Source organism: Lepisma saccharinum, chromosome 7 (assembly GCF_977018435.1).
Source record: "Lepisma saccharinum chromosome 7, izLepSacc3.1, whole genome shotgun sequence".
In the NCBI taxonomy this organism is placed as follows: domain Eukaryota; kingdom Metazoa; phylum Arthropoda; class Insecta; order Zygentoma; family Lepismatidae; genus Lepisma; species Lepisma saccharinum.
Window position 1 is genome coordinate 90004024 of NC_139235.1, and position 25837 is coordinate 90029860.

Here is a 25837-nt window from a genome sequence, read left to right on the forward strand (position 1 = left end):
CCAGTTATCCACAGTCCAACCTTGGCGTGTTTTAGCCCAGGCAAATCGTTTCGTCTTGTTCACACATCGTAACAATGGCTTTCTTGCAGCTACTCTGCCATGCATCCCTTCTTCACGCAAGCTATTCTTCACCGTTCACACAGACACAGGCGTCACTGCTGTTATTCAGGGAAGCAGCGATGACTGGTGCTGTTAGGTGCCTGTTCCATTTGCTAGTTACTGCAATATATCTATCGTCAGCTGCAGACGTTATACGAGCTCTTCCACTACGTGCACTGTCAGCATGACTGTTTGTTTTACGGTATCTATCCAATGGACAATGAACACCAGTCTTGGAAATATTCGGTTTTCTTGCTATTTTGCATTCCGAATAACCTTCATTTTTCAGTGCACATATCACAGCACGCTTTTCAACCAAAAGCGCCTGTACCCCACGATGATGGGCCATTTCACACAGCTCCAGGGCCTCCCCCATGGCGCAGTGGTAGCGTCATTGCCTTGTAATCAAGCGGTCCCGGGTTCAATACCCGGTGGAGGCACAAGTGGTTCGGATCCCACTTTAAAAACTGTAGGTCCAGTCCCGATTAGCCTTACTGTGCATAAAGTGGACTTAAAACAGCAACTCAAACCAAACCACACTGCTCCACTTACCTTGCACACCTCACACACAATAATGGGCTCGCAATGTTGCCTGCATGAACAGCAACTGACCCTGAGCCACTGATAAGGGTGCGCATGAGGCTGGCTACCGTACTAACCAGTTTCACGCACACAGCTGCAATGTTGCCAGCTTCAGCAACGTTTTTGTCACTTTCCATTTTGCCAACCACATGCTACACATTCGTCAAAAAATTGGTTTTGCGTCTTGCGAGGTTCAAGCTAGACTACATTGCATTTTCCATGTGTATCATCGTCACGTTTTTCTTGGACAGGAACCGTTGGTTCCATACAACACTCCATACTGATTTTTTGGCCGTTTTTCATGGTGGTCTTAAACTTTTTGTCGGTAGTGTGTGTGTGTGTGTGTGTGTGTGTGTGTGTATATATATTTGTCATGAAATATATCAATTATTAAATAATTAAATAATATTAATTAATTAATTAATTTATATTTATAAACATATATAAACAAATTAATTTGCTACATTTATAAACTAGCAAATTAAATCCTTTAACAACTGGTTCAAAATGTGTCAAGAAATTAGAAGATAGGTGAAATGTTTTTAATAGCTACATGTGACATCTTATTTAATTATGGCTTTTTATTAATAATGATAATTAAATTTTCATAATTTTATTGGGTGTTATGTTTCTATAATGGTGTAAATCTATTAATGGTCTCTCAAAAGGAAATATTTCCTTATCATAGTTGTAGCTAGAGATTTCAGTGCCCAGGATGAGAATAGATTTCTCGCACCCCCTGCACCGAATTTGTACCACACCCCTACCTAGATGTAGCTGGCATACTTAGACATTGTAGACATTTTATGTACTTACTCTTTTCCATTGAATCAGATGAAAAGAAATGTGGCTAATAAAAGGACAGTCGGTTGAGCATCCCACTTAATCTTCTTTCAAGCAGTGCGTGTTATTGATCAAATCTGCAAACTTGATTGCAAATTAAAGATAACTAGGTGGAGGGACAAGTTTCCTAATGTCTTCTTAAAGTTTCTCTTTTTAGAAGGGAATAGGATTAGGACAGGAGTGCATCATAAACCCTTGTCGGGGAATCTATATATTAATAAGGAATCGGCGCACCATGGAAAAACAAAGAAAAATGTATTCCTAAACTTTTTATCAGAGCTGGTAGACTATGCAACAGGAGAAAAGAAAAGGAAAACGAAATTCAGTGGATAAGAAAAACAGGATTGAAAAACGGGTACACAAATAGAGAAATGGATAGGAATGCGGGAAGAGCACAGAAAATCATCATGAAAGAAACCAAAAGAGAGGAAGGGGATCAAAAAGAAAAAGAGAACGAAAAAATCGAAAATGTAAAGGTAAAGTACATTGGTATCCCTTATCATCAAAATGTATCCGAAAAAATCGGAAAAAGAACAAGAGATTTTGGGATCGCTTGCGGGATGAAAGCCCCAAAGAATGTGGAAAAATACTTTACTGATTATAAGAAAGGAAAAACGACGAAGGAAATACCGGAAAGACAGAAAGGAGTATATCGAATAGAATGTCAATGTGGGAAGGAATATATAGTACAGACTGGTCGAAATATGGGTAAAAGATGGAGCGAACATGAAAAAGATATAAAAGAAAAAGTTCCCAAAACAGGTCTCTCGGAACACATTTTGGAAAGTGGACATAGAACTGTAAAAAAGGAAATCATTAGAAAGGAAAAGAGAAAGTTAGGAAGAAATGTGTAGGAAACAGCGAATATTTGTAGAGGGGGGAAGAATAATCTTAACAGGGATGAAAGAAATTTAGAAGAAGGGTGGATCAATTTCTTCAAAAAATGGGATAAAACCCGGAAGATTGAACCCAATATTGGTTTCCACGTCACTCCGGAAGTTATCCAAGCTGCTCGAGAAGAACGAGAATTTACGTTGGATTTGTGACGCGATAGTGAGGGGGAAATAAGAAAATAAAGAGGAGAGGAAAGCAAGTTGTACATAGTGATACATACAGGTTTTTAGTCTTTTAACATTCTTAACATGGGAATAGGGTAATTGTGCAAGTTTTTAGAGAACGACAAGTTTTTTAAGTACGTCTAGGAGGGGGGGATATAATATCTTAAATGTATCCACACCAACCCTTGTCCACAATTCTTTTATTACATTTCGACGTGGTAACATGTTAAGTACCTAGTTTTTTATACGAACCTGAAGAAGGGGATAGTTAGTCCCCGAAACGTAGTTCTAAAGAAAGGAAAATAGGAACAACATTACCGCATACGTAAGCACAGTTTTTAACGTTAATTCTTTAACGTCTTTTTTATATTGTACGTGCTACGTGAAATGTTTCCAGGGGGTCTGATCTCACTTCGAGGTGACATTCCATGGCCAGCTCTTTCTCCCGATCTCACACCCTGCAACTTTTTTCTGTGGAGATACCTGAAGGCTAAAGTTTACCAAGGAAGGCCGAGGACAACCAATGAGCTGAAAGATGCTATCAGACAAGAAATGGCTGCAATAGCATCAGACATGACTAGAAGTTTAATGCAGAACTTCAGGGCGAGACTTCAGAAATGCATAGACTATGCAGGTCGGCATTTGGACAATATCATTTTCAAAACAAAGTGAACTATGTCACACAAAATGGTGACTTGTGGCAATTTTGACAAAAAAAAAAAAAAATGGTACATATTGTTCGTTGTAAGTGTACAACACAGTGGTACAAAATGCAAAATGTGCAACAAAATGGTAAACCTTGTTCTTTCCAACTGTGAAATAAAATTTTGCATAACATCTATCGTTGCTTTGTTATTTACATATGAAATCCGGGAGTTATTTCTGCTGCACCCTGTATAATATTTTGCACATTCAAATAGATTATATATATATAATATACTTACCAAACATTCCTAACAGCCAGTCATTTACACCTCCCTTTATGCAGTCAAAACTTGTATGTGGTGAATACACAGCTATGCTCTCCTTCAAGCATCTTGCAACTATCCTCTCCTTAAAACATAACAAAATTATTGAAAAATATTAACAACAGACAAGAACAGTGGAAACATGTAGTTGAAAAAATGTAATGTATTTAACATTTGCACTTCTTCTGTATTATTTCTAAGAAAATGTTAAAACTTGGTTATAGAACTATCAATATTATAAGTTAATGGCAGATGATTACATATGCCTTGTTTCATTAGTTGTTGTTAGTCACAGGACTAGTGGCATTATGGGGTATTTCCACATCAAATCAACCAGTTCATAAACCTTTGATGTCATGGATTTGGCTAAATTTTGGTATACACGTTTCTTATCTGAAATATAGAAAATATTTTATTTTTATTTTTGATGTTGCCGGTTTTTGAGTTATTGAAATTTGAAAATTGACAAAATTGCCCAAAAACTGCTCACCGCTGAAACTTTAAATACAATTTGCAAGAGACCTGTTTCAACTACAGGGCTGGGCATGTCTCATTTTAAAGCTTATGAAGAGGGCTTTCATTTGATATACAACAAACATGCTTGGTTTTTTGCAAAAAATAAATTTTGAAAGTTGTTTCAAAATTTTATTTTACAATTTCCAAAAAACGAAATTTTCAAAAATTTTACACATATTGGTACACATCTACTGAAGGTTCAGCCAAAATTTCAAGGTGGTATCTCTTTGGTATCAAGAGTGAGAGACAGTTAAAGTTCAAGTGTGAGTCATCCCTTTCCTGCAGTGACTTGTTTATTCCTGCTCTTCTATGCTTCTTTGTCCAACTGGATCAGTTGTGGTGTAGCTGTCAGTGTGTGTACATCTCAGTTAACTTCTGTGCCATGAATTGTTTGAAACGTGTTTTATTAGTGTCTTCATTTTTTAAAAAATCTTTATATTGATGGCAAGAAGTGGTCCATCCATTTACTGTTCTAATCCTTTGAAGAAAAAGGGACACTGGTCCAGTAAAGATCTGAGGAATGATGTGGCAGCTTGGAGTTTTTTTTTTAAATTACGGAATTGAAGAAAACATGAAAATTTGCACTTCCTGTAGACTGCAGTTGGGGAAGGAAAAGCAGGCTATCGTTCCAGAAAAAGAAAATCCTTCAGTGCCAGATGATAATGCTGGTCCTAGTTGCAGTAACCAAGATTCAGAATAGTATATGGATGTTGATACAGGGTTCAGCTACTTCAATGCCTCTTTGATCTCTCTTGGTGAGTCTCCAGTTAGTACGAAGAAACTGAAGAGTTCAAAGAGGTATTGCAGAAAAAAGATAAAGAAAATAAGAAATACTTATACCCAATCCCTTTTTAATGCAAAAGGGAAGAAGATGATGAAGAATGCCACTGTAGCAATTCAGAATCAGAAATCTTTGAGCAACTTAAAGAGAGATTTAAAACTGCAAATAAAAGTGAAAGGTTCATGATTTTGTCTATTTTGCCCAAAAGTTGGTCATGTGGAAATATTGAAAAGGAGTTCGGTGTTAGTAATTACATAGCAAGGAAAGCAAAAAAACTCGTCGAAGAGAAGGAATTTTTTCCTCACCTGACCCCAGACCTGGAAAAACTTTACCAGAAGAAACAGCCTCGTTAGTTAAAGATTTTTACTGCAGTGATGAAGTTAGCAGGCAAATGCCTGGCAAGAAAGACTATGTTTCCGTGAGGGACACAGATGGTAAACGTATCCACAATCAAAAAAGATTGATCCTGGGAAATCTGAGAGAAATATTCAGACTTTTTAAATCTAAATACCCGTTACTGAAGATTGGGTTTTCAAAATTTGCATAATTAAGACTAAAGAGTTGCATAATAGCAAGAGCTAGTGGTACCCACACTGTATGTGTTTGTATCACTCATCAAAATGTTAAACTAATGATAGCTGGAGCTCACTTAAATAAAATAACTCTCCCAGGACATGAAAATCCATTAAAAACATACCAAGATTGTCTTTCAAAAATAATGTGTAGGGTGCCACAACAGAAGTGTTTTCTAGATGAGTGTGATTCCTGTCCCAGCATAATTGATTTCAAGGAAGCCTTGAGGAAGAGATGATTGAAAATATAACCTAGAAGCTGTTCTTTTGAGACAATTACTAAATCCACAGAGGAATTTGTTCAAGATTTTTCAAATCAGTTATCAACCTCAAGAGACACGTTTTTTATAGGCAAACAGCAATCAGTATATTTTTTCTGAAAAGAAAAGTTGTCTAGTGCATGAAGCAGCTGTGGTGACATGTGATTTTGCTGAGAATTACTCATTTATTTTGCAGGGTTAAGTCCAAGGGTTCTACTGGAACAACTCAATTGCAACAGTTCATCCATTTGTAGTATATTTGAAGGACAATGAAGATGCATGGCCATAGGTAGGAAAATTTCTCGCAAGAAATTTGAATAATAGAAATAATAACAATAATAATTAAATAATAATAATGATTAAAATTTCATAATAATAAACTAATTTATTCCAAACGTATTATTATTATTGCTGTCCTTATATCCTTGAGGAGACTTTTCTACTCTATCCATCCAAATTTTGAATATGCAGCACCACTGTTTTTATATTATTATTTTTTAAGTTTCATGCAGTGTGTACTGAAATGCACAGTTATTATATTTTGTTATTAAATTTTAGATACCTCAAGAAGAGACTTTAAAAGAGAGAAATTTTAGTCATAAAGTAATGTTAGACCATTCATATAAAACTAATTTTTGGAATTTTCATAACTGTAGAACCAGTAATTCTTTGGATTAAATTGTAAACCATAACCTGGTACCTGTATTGTAACCTCAATTTTTCGATTTAACGTAGTTTATCTTTTGTTATTCTGTTTGAATACTAACTTGCTGGACTTTATTTCCGTTATTAACAATAAAACTAACAAACATTCTGCTATTTTGTAACTTGCAATAAACTATGTCAATTCACAGGAGAGCGAGAAGACCAATCTGGACCAATTCGATCCCACTTTCAAAGGGTCATATTGTTCCTATACTTACCAAACAGCATTACACACAACCACTATGCACTATACACGCTACAAAGCTGGATATCCTAGGTTTCAACGCTTATAAAAAAGGATTTAAACCCTTATCGAACAGGGAATTAAAAGTTGGAACGGAAATCTTGGGACAATCACAAGTGAATTTTCAGTCTGATCCAGGAACAGCACTGGAAAGAGGACAGCAGAAGTGAAAATGAAGGGGTCGCTGATGGGCTGTGATTCTGAGAATTAAACCCATTTTGCTCAAATTTCAGAATTCAAAATGTTTGAAAATTCTTGCTCTATCATTTCAGGATTGTCTCCCTGTTGTATTTTTGTAAAACTGTGAATAAATTTTTGAAAATGTGTTACAAATTTTGGTTTCTGAACTTCCATTAATCCAACATGACAGAAGTTTCAGGGAGGGGGGTGGGTTGAACCCTAAAAAGAAACCTCTAAATACGGCCATGTAAAGATATTCATAAAATGTAGAGTTATGTCTTCATTTCAGACTGCTTGATTCACAACACAGTTCTCGTCCATGTTTTCCAAAGAAAGCTTTTAGATTTCTTGAAAATTGATTGTCTGCCAAAGTTACAGAAAGTATATTATTACTTCTCTGATGGTTCAGCAGTGCAATATAAGAACCGTTAAAACTTTGCAAATTTGTACAACAATCATAGAGATTTCAATGGCATTGCGGCTGAGTGGCATTTTTATGCAACAGCACATTGTAAGGGAGTGTGTGATGGTGTTGGAGGGACAGTAAAGAGGCTGGCAGCCAAAGCTAGTCTCCACAATCCTCTTTCAAACCAAATCATGACACCACTCCAGCTATTTGAGTGGGAAAAGGAGAACATTCCATCAATAACTTTCTCTCATGTGACAAATATTTGGAAGAAGAGAGACTTTTAGACACGGTTTAGTGAAGCTGTAGCTGTAACAGGGACTCAGAGGTTTCTTGCATTCATACCAGTCAGCACAGAAAAAGTGGAGACTAAAGTGTTTTCTGCATCTGAAGAAACTTTGGTACATTGTGTTAAAGTTAATGCAGATGTTGAAAATGTATCCTTTGAACACATCACAGGTTTTGTAGTGTGTGCGTATGATGCCAATTGGTGGGTGGGATGTGTACTTTCGAAAGATGATGTAGAACATGAAGTGTAGTGCTTTTCTTGCATCCTTGTGGTCCAGCACAGTCATTTAGTTATCCAAGGTGGCCAGATGTTCTTAAAATCCTAAGACATGCAGTCTTTTGCAAAGTGGACCCTGTAACAGCCACCGGTAGAACATACCAGCTGAAGCAAGAGGCGATGACACAAGCATCATACATTTTATCAAAGAAAGACTTTCTGTATCACTAATCAGTTTCTTGGTATGTATGCTTCTGTATTTATAATGTGGTTAGGTATGTCAAATATGTTAACTTAAATCATCGCATGGTCTTGAAAGGAATTCACTTTTCATATGATACCAAAGAGATACCACCTTGAAATTTTGACTGAACTTTCAGTAGATGTGTACCAATATGTGTAAATTTTTGAAAATTTCGTTTTGGAAATTGTAAAATAAAATTTTGAAACAACTTCCAAAATTTGTTTTTCGCAAAAAAAACAAAAAACCAAGTATGTTGTATATCAAATGAAAGCCCTCTTCATAAGCTTTAAAATGAAACCATGCCCAGCCCTGTAGTTGAAACAGGTTTCTTGCAAATTGTATTTAAAGTTTCAGCGGTGAGCAGTTTTTGGGCAATTTTGTCAATTTTCAAAATTCAATAAATCCAAAACTGGCAACATGAAAAATAAAAATATTTTCTATGTTTCAGATGATAAGAAATGTGTATACCAAAAATTAGTCAAATCCATGACACAAAATTCCAAAATTTATTTCTTTCTTGGTTGATTGACATGGAATTACCCTATATTAAATTAAGTATTCTTCACTGCATAAGAAACAACAATAAAAGCGATATTATCATGTACAAAATATATTATAAAATAATGTATAATAAATATCACTTTCATATCACCAGGCAAATAAAGTGCTAAATGACATAATTTCTCACTGCTACCCTGTAGTAAAATGCACCAGTAAACACGTATTATATTCACAACTAACGATGTGTGGTGATCTCAGCAACTGAGGTAAAAATTAATGTTTGATAGATGATTACTTCAAAATATATACTTAGACATACATACACAAATCAACATCATTAAATTCATCACTTTGGCAATATTGTTGTATTGTACAACATACAGCAATATCCAATTTCTCAAAGTTAACAATACTTTTGTTTGTGATTGTATCCTCGTCACTTGCACAAATTTAAATATTATTATTTTTTTATCCTTGCATGTGCCATTATATTTAAAAAGCTAAAATAGTGTAGTGTAATTACAAAAAAAATGCAATATGGATTAAAGTGTGGAAAACTGATAACAAGAGGATTTGTATAATTTCTGAAGTATTATTGACTTTGCCTTTTCAATGCAAAATTAATACACACACACACACGCATCACACTTACATATATACATATGTATCTTTCTGATTTTTGTATGTGCATTCAACTCCATTGATAAGCTCTGACACTTGTAAGCAAGAGATAAGCATATGGTAAATGTCTGTTATATCGGAAACACATTTCTTCATTTTTACAGAAGAAACTACTTACGGAAATGAGTTTCTGTAGTATTTTGAAAGTTCGTGGAGGTATTTTCTCACCGTAGAATGTTGCACAACAAGAAATAAGCACTTTTGATATAATAAACTTGCATTTTGTGCAAAGCGACAACATTATGCCGTTATTTCCATTATGTACCTGCAGATGGCACGAGCGTCGAAAGTGACGTGGTCTCGTCAGTATTTCCAACCGTGCCTTCTTTTTACCAGAATTTTAATTTTTTTAAAAAATTTTTTTAACTATGCTTACCTAACCTAACCCAACCTAACCTTGCCGGAAATGGTTCGTGGGGCTATCGTGAATGGTTTTTGGGGCTATCGTGAAAGGTTTTTGGGGCTATCAGGAATGGTTTTTGGGGTTATCCGTCAATGGTTTGTTATCACATAATGAACACGAAAGTAGGTATTTTTTGGTTAAAAAGGTTGAAACACTGCATACCCACTCCAAATCGACAAAACACAAGCACGACGCGTGATGATCCACAGCTGTGCGTGCCATATTGTATATTCCGCAACGGAAGAAAGGACCCAAAAGAATTACTCGTAATGTGAAAAATTGAAGTTATTTTCGTGTAAAAAGCATAATGGCACCTTCAACTATGTTCTGCAATACACATTTGGTAAGTACGAACCATTTAAAACTGAAAATATCCGATAGAAATGTGTCTCCGATATAACAGACATTTACCAAGCATATTTAAAGAAAATATTATCTAAATATTTATATTTTCTTATTTACTATATACTTATTATACCTTCTATACTGAGAAAAATAAAGAGAAACATAATATTGCCAAGTATTTTGTGCCCATGCACAGAAATAATAAATATTCAAACAATATAACTTTATCCAGCCTCCTTGATGGTGCAGTGGTAGCGTTGCCGCCTTGTAATCAAAGGGTCCCGAGTTCCATACATGGTGGAAGCTCATAGTGGTTCGGATCCCACTTTAAACTGTAGGTCCAGTCCCGATTAGCCTTACTGTGCATAAAGTGGACTTAAAACACCAACTCGATCAATCGAGTTGTTATGCATACATGTAACGTAAAAATTGTGGCATACAGATTAGAATGAATATAGAAATCTCTCCTCCAAGTTCCCCCAATGAAATGAAAAGGCTTCAAGGGAAACCCATTTCCTTATCAGTCCAGAAGGCGATAGACTGGCTACAGATCCATCACCACATTTTAAAATCCTCGAATGGAAGTAGTGGCACTCAAGTTCAAATCACCAACCCAGAGACCTTCTGTAAACAAAACCACGTGCATGCAGAAAGCATTGCAAACTCATAGAAGTAAAATAATCCACACGAAAATCCAGCGTTGTTACAGGATTCATTACGTAAGGTAAAACAACGGCCAATTTGTAGTATGGGATACGCTGCCGCAAATGACGTCTCACTTTAAACCCAATGCTCTTTCTTTTGTACTTATTGCTTCACCTTTATGGTTAACTCTTTGCACCAGTAATTATTTCCATAAATTTGGCTTCTTTCTTGCATGTGAATTGAATATATTTTACTTGCACTTTTTTAGACAAAATGATATAACATGGTAATGTATATTTCTAAGGTTTGATATAGATAGCAGAGTATTTGAAATTTCTTTGTAGATTTTATGTAAATTGTATCTTATGTAAATGAAATATATAATGGGCATAAACAGCCATATGCAATGCTGTACGTCCAATAAATATATTGATGATGATGATCAAAACAAGACAAAGAAAGTTCGTAAATTTATTGCGGTTGGAAACTTTGACAAGCATCCTAATAAAGATTTTTGTTCTGCCAAATATAGTGCACTTCGTAAAATAAACTTGGTGACATGGCAAGGCAAGATAAGTGTGAACATTTTGTAGGAATATGCATTGTAACTTTTAATGAGCTTAGAGATTTGTGTACACAATGATAGTTTATAACATTGGTTATTTTCTAAAAATAATGGCTCCGGTACCACTTTCTACTCCCTCGATTTCAGGCACATTTCAAATATTTTTGTGAAAATATTTAGTTCCTCATAATCATGTGAACAGCAAGGAAGTAGTGCCATTTTCAACATGGTGAGTTCTATGCGTGGGGGAAGGTCTCCATATTCTCCGCAAAGTACCAGCAAGGACAGCCTTTGAAAAGGGGCGAGAAACAGATTCTACTCAATATATATGTAACGTTCTGTCAGTGGTATCCTGAGAAACCAGGAAAAGAAGTGGTTAAGTTGGTATCCCAGTGCAGTGGTGTGGTAGTGTCTGCAGTTTTAAGGGTTATGAAAGAGAGAAAAATGACAGGAAAAGTTGTGTCTCCCAAAAAAAAAACACAAAGTTGTGTCTCGTATTAATAAGTATGATGATTTCGAAATAAGTGCAATAAGGTGCAAAGTGCATTCTTTCTTTTTAAACCAAGAACTGCCTACTTTGAAAAACGTATTAACTGAAGTTAATAATGATGAAGATCTTCAAATTTCAGTGTGTCTATGTTAAACCTCCTCTTGCTGGATGTTGGGTTTGTTTTTTGAAATAAGAACCGACAAGCTGCACTTGTTGATATGGATAATATTGTTGTTTGGCGGCGAAAATACTTCCGATCCATTCGGGAACTACAAAACCAAGGTAAGAAAATGAACGTGGGTGAATGTGGGGCACACTGTCAGCAAGATGTGGCATTATAGCACTGTAACCTCAAAGAAGCAAGCTTTCCTCGAAGGACTATCAACTGGAATTAAACAACCATCAGGAAAAGGCGAAAGACTCATTATCACTCAATTTGGCTTTGTTGAAGGTGAGGAACTTACTTTTGTGTCCAAGACGACTGACGATTACCATGAAGACATGAACGGTGATGTTTTTAAAGAGTGGTTTTCATCTGTCCTTCTTAAACTTAATGCGGACAGTGTTATTGTGCTCGACAATGCTCCCTATCATAGCGTGACATGCAAAAAATTACCGACCACTGCTCGGAGGTAAGGTGATATTTTAGAATAGCTACGTGGCAAATGTGTCGTACTTTCAGCTGATTCATTAAAGTTGGAACTTTTGGATAAAGTTTCCCACTTGAAGCCAAGCTACGATAGTTAAGTGATAGATGAAATGGCAAGGAGAGCAGGGCACACTGTGTTGCGCTTGCCCCCTTACCACTGTAACCTCAATCCCATTGAACTGATATGGGCTCAAGTCAAAGGGTACGTTGCCAGGAACAACAAAACATTCAAGCTTGAAGAAGTGAAGAGACTGACTGAGAGTAGCACTGCTCAAATTTCAGCTATCAACTGGGCAGATGCAGTTCAGCACGTTATTGAAAAACAAGAGAGAAAACTGTGGGATGTGGACAATTTAACTGAAACTTGAATTTTGAAAGATTTGTTATCCAAGTCAGCGACAGGGAAAGTGAATCCGAAAACAGCTGTGACAAAGATTTGGCAGTAAGTGAACCCCTTCCATTGAATTAAAAATACATATTTTCCCCATGTCTCAACAGTTTGGGTATTGTCGTGACTTATGAAATGTAAAGCGAAGAGGAAGAATCAACGTTTCATATTTCTCGGCTTGCCTTTGATTTGAGTCTGATTGAAAAATAGTGATCTTTTCGTTTTGCCACCAGAATACAATACTCTGCACGTCAACAATATTGAGAAATGTTTTGGTGTGAGTGAAATACTGAAGTAAAGTATAGTTTAAATATGCTTAGGATTGTCTTTGCTTTGTCACTGATCACAAACAAAAATTTAGAGTACTATGTTTTTGTTACTAAATATACACATGGGACAGGTTATTATAAAACAGTAGTAAATAAGATTTGAAAATTTTTAATTCAACAACATTTCTGTTAGACATCCATTTTGGCTCTCATATAAAATGAATAGGTGCGGCGAACTATGAGTGTAACAACAGATGATTGTGGTAGTCAGTGGTCATGAATCAGCTGACGCAGAGTGATACATCGAATCGGTGAGACGGTTTGTTTACAGAAGGTCTCAGGGTTGGTGATTTACACTTTAGTGTCACTATCTTAAGTCACTGGGAAGCCTAGATTTCATATATTTGCCTAGGTTTCAGAAATCTTGGTCCTATTACAATGGGGTTCAAGGTGTCTGACACCCAATGTTTTAGCGATCTTGTTAACAAAAATCTACCTACAGTTTCTGTAGCATTCATCACAGTGTATATGTTATTTGTTTAGTGCGGAGCATTCCAGTGTCACAGATAGGATAAAGTTATTGCATGGCATTTAATTAAAAAAAATAAGTTTCCAAGTCTCTTTGACAGGAATGCCTCATTATTATTATTTCAATTTTCACATTTTTTCTTTCATATTAATAGCATCATTCTTATCATTAAATTTTTTGTTAGTTTTTCATACCGAATTCAGTAGTGTATTAAGGTTCCATTGTTAACAACACTTAAACATGCATATTTGTATTTCTACGTGAACCCAGATTTTATGTTCCCCTATAAAATTTTCCCAGATGTCACATTTTCCTGCATTTTAAGTTCTTTCACTTTCGTACCCTGAAAAATGTAAAACCGAGGTTTCACTGTATTCAGTTCTGCAGGAGAGGAGGGGGGAATATGCGAGTATTGCCACCAATGTACAGATTATAAAATAATATAATTACCTTCCATGTAGCCATTGTTACAGATTTCAATGGTACAAATACCGGTGGGTGATAAGAAACAATAAGATCCACATTGAGATCAACTGCTTCATCCAGTACATCCTCAGTGAGATCGTTTGTTAGCAGGATCTTGTTAACAATCTTCGACACGGCAGGCTCCACTAGTAAGCCCACATTATCCCATGACTCTGCCAAGTGCAGTGGAGCAAACTCTTTTAACTTGGCAACAACATTCTTCAAAGGTACTCCTTTGTCGGTCATTGTGCAGTATGACTGTTTCAAGGTTTTGAAAGAGCTAAGTATCACTGTCTTGTAATTTACGCTGGAGTAGAACCGGACAGCTCTTGCAGACACATTAACAAGGCCTTCTGTTGCAAATGCAAGAAACATGTAACCAATCTAGTATCTTCAGCAGTCCTCCCTTGTGGCTTCAATCTGAAAGAAACCGATCTTCTGAACAATGCACAATATCATCATAAAGTATATGAAATGCTGACAAATGTTTATTCTCATCAGACATCACTTCTCTCTCCACCCACAACAACATAAATTCTGTTGTTCTTTCTAAAATATTTGGGTTCAAAATTTCATCAGTGTTAAGACACCAGTTGTTAAATACGTTAGTAAACTATCAAAAGGAGTGGCTTCTCTACACTGATCTGCACTTTAAGGATTTTCTTAGGATTATGTTAAGGTAAAAGTAAAGTACCTATGCATATCACTGTGCCATGAAGGCACATTTACGGGATGTGCGGGTAGGGCTCCACACATTCTCGATTTTGGACATTTTGGAGATGATGTGATCAGCACCATGCTCCAACCATCTTTAAACACCCACCCCCCTCCCCCGATACTCAATGATTTGAGGCTGGATGAGCCCCAGACCTGTTTTATGCAGGGACAAGGCCTGAAAAATTTCTATCTTAGATCACCCACCCCAGGAATCGAACCTGGGTCTCCTGCATGGCACCCTACCGACTAGACCACTGCGGCACCCTTTTCTTAGGCCTGAGCCAATACAATTTTAACCCGATACTCTTACAGATTTCTACCAATATGATGTCGATACTTGGGCATTTTAAAATGTAGTCTTAATTGGAACTATACCACATTGATCTACTAGAGTTTTGCTTTAAAAATATTCATAATTTCACATAAATTCTCACTGCAATGCAGTTTCAAAAATTATTAAAAATTTGCATAATTTCCAGGATATTTTGACTCCACAAAAGTGTTATGCATATTTGCAGATCCGGCAAAATCCCAACTCTGAAAAATATTGCTGATTAAATTAAAACTGATTCTTTCTAATCCAATACCATTGTTATTGGCTGATACTAATATAACATAATCACTAGAGCCCGGAAGTTCAGGCATTTATTTTCGTTAAAATAGGCAGGCAAAAAGGCATTTATAATGTGGCAAATAGGCACTAAAAATGAAAAAAAAAAAAGGCAAAATAAACCGAAAAAAGGCACATTTAGAAGTCGCTTACTTTCATCCATAATTTCTGGCAAAATGTTAAAATCTACATTGGGAAGAACATTTCAATTTTCTCCATCTTGATTGCACATAACTACAAGGTGCTTTTTAAGTTCTCAACATTCATTGATAGTCGTCTGTCAGAGAGAATGTTTTTCATAATAGAAAATGATCTTTCTACTTCGACAGAAGTTATTGGAGCATACATATAACAAGCTAATGTAGCTGGACTCATTTTGGTAACAGCATTTTCACCTTTTAGAATATCACAAATTGTTTTCAATTGTTTCAAGTCCTAATTTGCACTCACTACCCGTTAGCACTTTTCCGCAACAGCTGACCCCTTTTCTCCTGGCACTTCCATCATCTGCTGCATAGATTCCTCGAAGGTTTTCATGGATGCTATAATTGTAATTGTCTCTGGCAATGCACCATAATGTGCAAAAGTAAACTTGAATAGCACAGGAGTTTTTTCACTTCACGAATTGAAGCCGCTTCATTTTCTGGAAGAGCATCGATCACCTCACTGATTTTTTGAAGGTTGTTAGCATAATACATAGCTGCTGATATCCAGGTTCCCTATCTCGTCAAGACTGGTTGCTGAGGTAAACTAAGCTCAATCGCAACTTCCTGAAATTTTCGGGTTCGAGAGGGAGATTTCAGAAATATTTTCGAAATCAACCTGTCCACTTCACCAGTCAATCATGCACAAGAAATGTTAACCGAAAGGCAATATCCTGACTCAGCATGAAACACTTTTTTCTCACACTTTTCTCCTTCAGCAATGTTGAAACATGCGTGAGTTCAATATTACTTAAATAAGGCGAAAATTATTCACATAATACACGGAAGAAAAATAAATGCCAACAACGTTTCTTGGGAGAAAAATAATTTATACACACATTTCTTTTTAAAAAAATGTCAAATTTCATTGAAAAAGGCAAAAAAAAAGGCATTATAATTAAAAATAGGCAGTGGGGTCCCAAATAGTCAAAATAGGCAAAATGAAAACGTTTCCAAAACATTCAAAACAACATAAGAACCGTATATCCGGAAAATTTTTATCAATATATGCAGTAGATAAAAAGAGGCATTTTGCCAAACGTCTGGGCTCTAATAATCACAATATTTTCCCTGACCATGAGAACTGACCTTGGTTCTCTTGCATGCAGTTAAATACTTATCAACAGGGAACGGATTCATATGTAAATACATATTTATGTATGAAGTTGAAATCAGTTATATTTTGTATTATCTGTGCACACCATGGCATGTAGACTAGAAAAATTCACCTTTTATTTTTCATATTTGTACATAAATTAGGTTTTGGTTCACATTTTATAACGTTTTAGTTATTTTTACATATTTCCATATTTCAGAAAATTTCTCAACATATACTCCATATTTAAGCAATAACTCCTTATGTGACTGAAAGAGTTGGGTGAATTTCTCGCGAATAACTGATGTCCGAAGCTACGTTAAACAAACAAAAGTTTATGACTTTTCCATTTTATTTTAAATACACATCTCAATTGTTTGCTTTTGCTACTGTAAAAAACTTGAAATTCCTGTTTATTTACAATTGTTGTCAGCATAGAAACGAGGGCTCAAGCATCGTCTCCTGGTTGTTTCAAACATTAGAAGTGAATTCAAGGTCGAACAACCCATTGCTAAACCCACCCTTGCTACTAGTTGCATGCACGATAACAGCGCCATAAGCAATGATCTTGTGGAACGTGTATGGGATTTGCTTTTGGTTTCTCTTCAAGACAGTCACGGCAATAGTTACAATGCCGAGACTGTATTATATGTAGGTCGTGTAGCATGAATATCTGGCATGGGGAGGGGGGGGCGGGGAAGTGAAAGTCAATGAAAAATGACATATTTCCCACGTATATTATCATTTCAATCACACTAATATAGGTTAATTATTGCAAGCGTGTTGCAGGAACATGATAACTGAAGCAATGTTTTTTGAGAGGACAATACTATCATGGGGTAAAATGCATCTTGTTTGCCTTCCCCCCTTGGAAAAAATACTTTGCTTGATCCTCCATGGAAAATATCCTGTGGACATCCATGTTGTGTAGACTGTAGTGTTTTATTCTTTCTTTAAATAGATCAATTGATACAATTTTAAGTCCATTATTAACTCCATATTTTCGTGAAAATAACTAAATGCGTATTTACATATTTAGCACATTTTTACTACATACAAATTCGTTCCCTGCTTATCAACATATTAAATTTGTGGTATTTTATAAAATTCTCAGTTTTACAATCACCAATCAACTAAGGCTCCACAAACAGTGCTACATACCATAAACTTACGCAATGCGCAATATCTGACTTGCACTTGTATCATCAAGTCGGCCTTCGTGGCAAAAGTGGTTAGCAGAGTGATGCCAGGGGTCCCTGATTCGAATCTTGGACTGAGAATGGGTGTTTGTGATTGTCCCTTCATCCATTGCATTGTATCATCACTCATCCTCATCTTTGCGATTAGCTAAAAGTGGTACAAAAGCGAAGTAAAATAAACCAAATCACTCATTCGTATCATCAAGTACAAGATTTTCTTGTCAACAGTGTAACGGTGTGTTTTTATTGATAAGGCTTATTTTAAAAAAATGGACTGAGGTTGTAAAGGGGCACTCAGCACACATAAGGACAAAACTCAGACATCAGAGCCTCCTTAGTCTGCAAAATGCAGTACACGGTTAACTATGTTGACATTTGGGTGTACTATGTGGAAGTGAGGTTGACAATTGGGTGTACTAAGTGGAAGTGAGGTTGACAAATAGGGTGTACTATGTCGAAGTGAGGTTGACATTTGGGTGTACTATGTGGAAGTGAAGTTGACAATTGGGTGTACTATGTGGAAGTGAGGGTGACAAGTGAGGTTGACATTTGGTTGTACTATGTGGAAGTGAGGTTGACAATTGGGTGTACGAAGTGGAAGTGAGGTTGACAATTGGGTGTACTATGTTGAAGTGAAGTTGACATTTGGGTGTACTATGTAGAAGTGAAGTTGACAATTGGGTGTACTATGTGGAAGTGAGGGTGACAAGTGAGGTTGACATTTGGTTGTACTATGTGGAAATGAGGTTGACAATTTGGTGTACTATGTGGAAGTGAGGTTGACATTTGGGTGTACTATGTGGAAGTGAGGTTGACATTTGGGTGTACTATGTGGAAGTGAGGTTGACAATTGGGTGTACTACGTGGAAATGAGGTTGACGTTTGTGTGTACTAAGTGGAAGTGAGGTTGACGTTTGGGTGTACTATGTGGAAGTGAGGTTGACAATTGGGTGTACTACGTGGAAATGAGGTTGACGTTTGTGTGTACTAAGTGGAAGTGAGGTTGACGTTTGTGTGTACTATATGGAAGTGAGGTTGACATTTGGGTGTACTATGTGAAAGTGAGGTTGATATTTGGGTGTACTATGTGGAAGTGAGGTTGACAATTGGGTGTACTATGTAGAAGTGAGGTTGACAATTGGGTGTACTACATGCAAAAGTGAGGTTGACAAATTGAGTGGAAGTGAGTTTGACAATTTGGTGTACTATGTGGAAGGGTCACCCCTTACACCCCACCTTACCAAAATAATAGAAAGGTTTTCAGTATGAGGACATTTTGGTATGATGAGTAAAACTCCTTCCTCTTTGAACTCACCAGTAAATTCCACCACTGAGAAAGGTATAAAAGGTTGAATTTGAAGTTTTACCTGCATTCATGTTGCAAGGTAGGTCAAACATTGCTATCACAAACTCAATTACAATGTAATAATTATATTTTATTCTCTCCAACCTCTTACAGCAAGCATTCGGAGCATCAGATTGTACTTAGTACAGTGAAACATTTTAACCATTATGATTATTGAAATGCTTCCAGAGAAGAATGTGTTGAATTACAGAGCAAAAGTGAATCATAAATGTAAAGTACTTTCATTCCTTCTTCTTTTGCATGTAAAATATCAAAATATAGATATAAACACACAAACTAAATAAGGAACTAGTCAAGTAAGTATGAACAGTATTTTTGTGCAAATAATTTCTTGACACAAATGGACACAAAAAAGCAGCAGTTGTAATACATACTATAAGAAATTCATGATCAGGTCAAAGTACATAAACCAGATATTTTATTTACTCAGAATTTATAAAATCCATATCAGAGATCACACATTTTATAACTTTTACTTAGATAATATATTTGAGCATGTTGGCTTCCATGAGGAAACTTTTTGCAAAAAAATAATTTTAACAAAAAGGGCCTCCGCAGTGGCTGAGTGGTAATGGCATCACCTTGTGATCAAGGGGTCCTGGGTTCAATACTAAGTGGAGGAACAGTCCTGATTAGCTTTCTGTGCTTAAACAGGACTTAAAAATCTAATTTAGCATAAACCATTGTTGCACAAAAAAAGGTTACATTAATTGACTCACACACATTTCATTGTTTCTGATTTCTATGAATTCTTAGGTCATGCAACATAAACAATGGAATAATTCTCAACCACTGACTGTTTCCGAAAACAGCTCAAACTATGTGCATGGTTCTGACCACAGCATCTATAGTTTGAGGGAGTTCGAGAATGTGTAGAGACCAACCTCCACACCCCCAATGTGCCTCCATGGCATGGTGCAATGCACAGGGGATAGCTTTACCTTTACCTCATCAATATGTGACATTTTTAAGGTTCAGTTAAGCTCATTGCTCAGAACCCTTGGACCAGTTAATGTTTGCATAATGCAAATAAGCTAAAACAAAATCATTATTTACGCAGTGTGCAACAGGCATATGTGAAAATACGTGATCGATTTATGTAGTTTGACCCTTTCCATCTTACAATGATGACAATCTTCTGTATCACTTTCTACTGAGGAACTATTTTGCAGAAATATACATACACATGTATATGTTTGCTGTTAACAATTTTATACCATTTCCTCTATAAACTATACATACAATTTAACACACGTTTACTCTTATCTTGATATGTATTATTCATTGAACTGCCACAATTTTACATCATCATCATCACTTCCAGATGCTAACAAACCCGGAATCTTTGGATTCCAGGCCACTGAATTAACGTCTTGAGTATGAGAATTGTAATATGTGCACAAAAGATTAAATGTTGGTTCATTTGGGTTAGAATCTGTAGCCTCTTTGAAAATCCTAATTGCATCATCTCCACAGGCTGTAGCTAATAATTCAGTTTCGTGGCACCAGGCAATGTCATAGATCACACGTGGATGAAAGCCAGACAATGTGCAAACACATTTCCACGTTGGATCATTTCCAGTGGTTGCAATGCCCTCTGAATTACCAGGCAGATATTCTTTCCATATCTTCACGGTTCTATCGTCACTACATGAAGCTAATCTAGTGCCGGTTCGGTCAAATGTGATGCTCCACACTGTCGATTCATGCGATGATAATGTTGCAAAACAAACCCAGTCATCTGCATCCTCTTTGAAGAGTTTAACAGTGTTATCATAGCTCGCTGACGCTAATACATCCATATGAGGATGCCATATCACCTTCTTCACATCCTGCGTGTGAGCGTTAAGAACGGCAGCACACTCGTACTCGTCATCCTCGGCAACCTCCCAAACCCATACGCTCTTATCGCGACTGCAAGTGGAAAGATAATGTCCTGACTTGGACCAAGCCACACACTTAACTTCGTTCTCGTGGCCTTCAAGAGTGGCGTTGCATTCAAACTCTCCAGCTTTCTTATCCCATACTGCGACCGTGGCATCAAAGCTTGCTGATGCAAGGTATGTCCCGCAAGGGGACCATGATGTTGCACGAATTGTCCGTTGATGTGCATCAGTCAGGATAGCTTTTGTAACCCACTTCTTGGATTCCTTCCCCCAAAGTCTGATTTTTTTATCTTCACCACAAGATGACAGCACTGTTCCCTGTGGGTTCCATGCAACATTCCAGACACAGCCTTGGTGACCAACTAAGCTCTGAACAAATTCAAGCCGTCCCATGATTACTGTAAGTAAAAGACACATTGTAAGTGCTCGGAAGAAAGGGACCTTGAAATATTTTTTATATCTTGCAAACCATGAACTGTGACATGGACAGAAAATGCTACATTGCTAAATTTTTGTTAAATGAGAATTAATAAGGAAAATAGTTGAAAATCAGAAAATGATTCACTGATAAGAGTATCATTGCATTACTTTCATGACAATTTCTCAGATACTCATTGTATAATTTTGGTGTTGAGTAGGGTAAATGGTTAACCATTCTAGAAAATTTAAGCCAAGGGCAGATATGGTTATTTATAGGCTACTAGATCCCCAAATTAAATTATACTTAAGAACTCCTTCTTCCTTTGCGTGAATGAGATCAAAAGTGACAATTTTTACATAATTTGATCCAAAATTCCACTTGTGGGATGAATCAATTGAAAATTTGGTTTAAAAGAGTAAAAATGTTGAGTTATTTCTGTCCTTACGCACGTTAGGCAGATACAAATTCCCACTTCTCCACAAATCTTCATTCCGTGACCACTCTGGTGGAGCCTTCAATACTAGAGTTGCAAAAATGCTGGCTTTTTTGGCTTTTTACCAATTACAGCTAACCTATTTCACTTGAAGTTACTGTTATGAGTTTACAGATTTGTAGAGACATATTTTACAACTAGCTAAAAAAAAAATTACATCATCTAGCAGCCAAAAGACAGATACTGGCCAATCCCAGTGGACACATATTGTATACTGGTGAAGATACAATTTTAACCCTAGCGAACCAGGGAGTTGGAGGGGGGAAGGGGCCCTTCGGAGGCCCACCACCTCAATTTTTTAGATTTTTCAACTGTTTGAAAATAATAAATTACATTCTTTCCTAGGATGTTCCCAATATTTCTTTATTACTTTTGTTCATAAAAATGCAAATGTAATGTAATTAGGAGGCAAAATGCACTTGGTGGGCATATCAGGTGCCATTTTTGAATGTGTGTCATTTGAGACACTCATGCCAGTGACAGTGTATGATTAGTTAGTAATGATTGTAATTATTATATTTAATAAACAAATACACTTCTGCAAACTAAAAAAGCATTAATAAAAATTATTATGGATTTTGTGAGTTTTAATGAATGATAAAATATAGCCTATGTGAGACACATGTAATAATTAGTTATTATTTCTTTTAATGATAGTAATTTTTGCAATTATTATAATTAATAAATAACTGCTTACGTAATCAGCAAAAGAAGCAGTGACTTAATAATAAAATGGTTTCTTGAATTTTAGTGATAAAAAAGTGTGGGCTTGTCGCCCCCCGGTATGTAAGTTTCTCGTACGGCATGAGTAAGCTACGGTTACAACTGAACATGTAGTCCTGATGAGCACATCTGACCATGAAATGGACTTAGAACAAGCTTTTACATGTTTGTGTCTCAATTTAAATGTTGGATGTCAAAAAATATGAAAGAAATTTTAATATCAAAATATTCTGTTTCGGGACACTTAAAAATCTTTATTGTTCAAAACACATATGCAGAAGTATACGTTTTATGTGAATGTATGTATATTTCCTGATTAACGGAGCTTTCAGATGGAAAGGACATGTGGCTCTTGAAAAACCAACCCTTAGAAGTAAATGCAATCTTTCGAACCGACGCAACATAAGCTGCAAGTGTCTCTTGCCACTTGGTCTGTACAGTTTTCTCAGGGAACTTTCAGATCGAAGCAACAAGTAACATGTGTCACTTGGAAGCAGACCCTCAGTAATCCATTCAACCCTTTGATCCGAAGTGTGACAACAAGCTAAACATGTCACTTTGCATGTTGCTCGGAACTATAATGTTTTCTCAGTGGTGTGCATCGTGCCGCTTCAATGTGTTGTTCTTGCACACACGGTGAATGCTTTGCTTTATACTGAAGGAGACTGTGTCACTTGTCATCTGTGACTTGTCTGAAAGCTCCAGTGACACACATCGTTTCGTCTCAGTCTTGTTTCTGCATGTGTAGTGAATGCTTGCTTATACACTGAAGGGGCCCATGTCACTTGTCACTTCAATGTTACACCTCCACTGTCATGTGTTGCTTCGGTCTGAATGTTCTCTATACTTATCAAGATTCTTAGTTACTTCATCACAGATTAAGATTTAATTTAGCCCGTAAATTACAGAAAACAAAATGCAAGTCCTGTCGGAAAAAAATCTGGCATTTTGATAGAAGGTTCCTCTCATATTGAATGGTACTCTAGAGTGGCATAAAGTAATGCTGTTGCCTTGTAATTAAGAAGAGGTCTGGTTCAACCCTCAGTGGAGGCAGAATGTTTCACATTTCATTTCAAACTGTAGGTCCAGTCCAGATTTCTTAAATAGATTTTTCTTTTTTTGCCATTTGCAGCCAGTCTTATTTACATCGGCTTCAGCTTTAGTGCCAGTGTTTTTCTACCGCCGGTTTGCAAAAGGTCCGTTGCACCCAGGGGTTGACAAATAATTTATATTTATTTTTTTATTTGACAGCAAGTCCATACATAATTGAACTATGGTTATGCCATAGTTGATACATTAACATTAATTAAGGGTGCATATTCATTTCCATATAAACTTTAAAGATCAGAAATGTATTTATGAGTGAAATTGTTGGGATCAGGACATTGACTTCTAAGAAATAAATTTACTGGGCTTAGGTCTCACAAAGGTTGAGAACCAGTGCAACAAACAGTAACGGTTCCGATTGTTTTATGATTTCTCCTAGCACAAAATACTATTATCGTAGAATTTTGGAAATCAATGTCACACGAAATGTGAACCTTCCTTAAAGTAATGAGCACTGTTTGGACTCGGAAAAAGATTACTTATGTTGAAAAAACAACTTGAAAATTACCTTACGCACTTCTCATGAACAAAATATTCTCCATCGACAAGCAACAGTAAATATCGTAGAAGCGTGGGAATGAATGTAGAAGTAAATCGGAACCTTAGTAGAATGCATTTAGGGACTTTATTTTAATGGTAAGGGAACCAAACCTAACCACGAAAGCATATATTGAACAAAACCTTAAGCAATCGCTAAAACTCCGCAGTATGTGTTAACAGACGTACATCGAATTCGAACCATGTAAAAATTGCATTCATAGCATGATGAAATTTCAATAAAACAAAAGGAATTTGGGCATCTTTTTGTTTCATGTACGTGTTTGTATAACAAATTCAAACTTTGAAAATCATATCATACTATTAGGTTCTATTAAAAACACTTACAAAACTACTCTAGTTATGTAAATATGTTTATACTACATAGATATATTTACTAAGCCTACCGAAATATAAAGATAACACTCGGAAAGAAACGACCATTCAAAAAAGCTGGCTTTCTAGAAAAAAACTGTTTATATCTAGCTACGAATTTTATATTGTAAATTGTACTTTATATTTAGAAATGAGTGTCCATTTTACAGTAGGGCAATAAACGAAAACCATGGAACAGGAAGAATACTGCCAACTCCTGTATTTCCATTGATTTGAGATACTTTTGTGAAAAGAAGCCGAAAAAAGCCGTAGAAAAACTAGTTTTTTCTTCCGTAAAATTTAAGTATCCCCGAAACATATTTCTTCAAATTTACAAGAGAAATTACTTACCGAATGCAGTTTCTTTAGAATTCTGGAAGTTCGGGGAAGTGTTTTCTTGCATCGTTCATTCAATTTTGCCGGTAAATCATCTATTTTTCAATATAAAATGTGTGACCGATGCACGAAAGCTCTTGCATCCATTTACTTCCAGGTGGATGTAGCCTGTGTGGGATAACGCAATCCTAGTCAATCCCAGCCAGTGTTTCCAAACACGTGTTTTTGTAACTGAAGAAGGTACGTTTCCACAAATTGTTTGTGGGGCTATGTGTCAATGGTTCGTGGGGCTATGCGAGAATGGTGTGTGGGGCTACGCATATTTTTTTCGAAACCAATTTTTAACTATTGTAACCTATACGTGACCCTACCTAACCTAACCTTACCGGAAATGGTTTGTGGGGCTATGTATGAATGGTTTGTGGGGCTATGCGTCAAAGGTTTGTGAGGCTACATAGGTATTTTTGGGTGGAGTGGGGTGGAAACATTGCATGCAGACTATGGTAGTGAAACTGTGGCCGCCATTTAGCATGTTACTGAAGGGAAAAAGAAACGAACAAAACTTACTTCATACGTCGAAAATATACATTATTTCCGTGAAAAAAACAAAATGGCATCCTCAAGAATCCTTAGGAATGCAGAATACGTAAGTACCAATGTCAAAAAAAAGAAAATAAAGGAATTTCAGACGTTTCGGGGATACTTAACATTTAATTTGGTACCAGTTTCATAGATCGGAGACACATTAAAATCGGATATTTTGTGTTTAGCATGGTTCATACTTACCAATTGTGTATTGCGGAAAATAGTTCAAGGTGCCATTATGCTTTTTACACGAAAATAAACGCAATTTATCCCATTACGAGTGCTTTTTT

At 36.3% G+C, this 25837-nt stretch overlaps 1 protein-coding gene across 3 annotated transcripts in view; it reads right to left on the minus strand.

The window, feature by feature from the left end:
* The window catches only part of LOC145990003 (putative cytosolic iron-sulfur protein assembly protein Ciao1), a 50726-nt gene that overhangs the window by 21361 nt on the left and 3528 nt on the right, over window positions 1-25837 (minus strand). For 2 of the 3 annotated variants that reach the window (XM_083125586.1, XM_083125585.1), the window contains exon 2: window positions 20011-21368. In XM_083125586.1, the coding sequence (XP_082981712.1) occupies window positions 20362-21363 (1002 nt within the window). In that variant the 5' untranslated portion in view covers window positions 21364-21368 and the 3' untranslated portion in view covers window positions 20011-20361. Of the gene's footprint in view, window positions 1-3526; window positions 3636-13878; window positions 14314-20010; window positions 21369-25837 lie in introns of those variants that run through there. The other variant, XM_083125584.1, reaches the window with a different exon arrangement.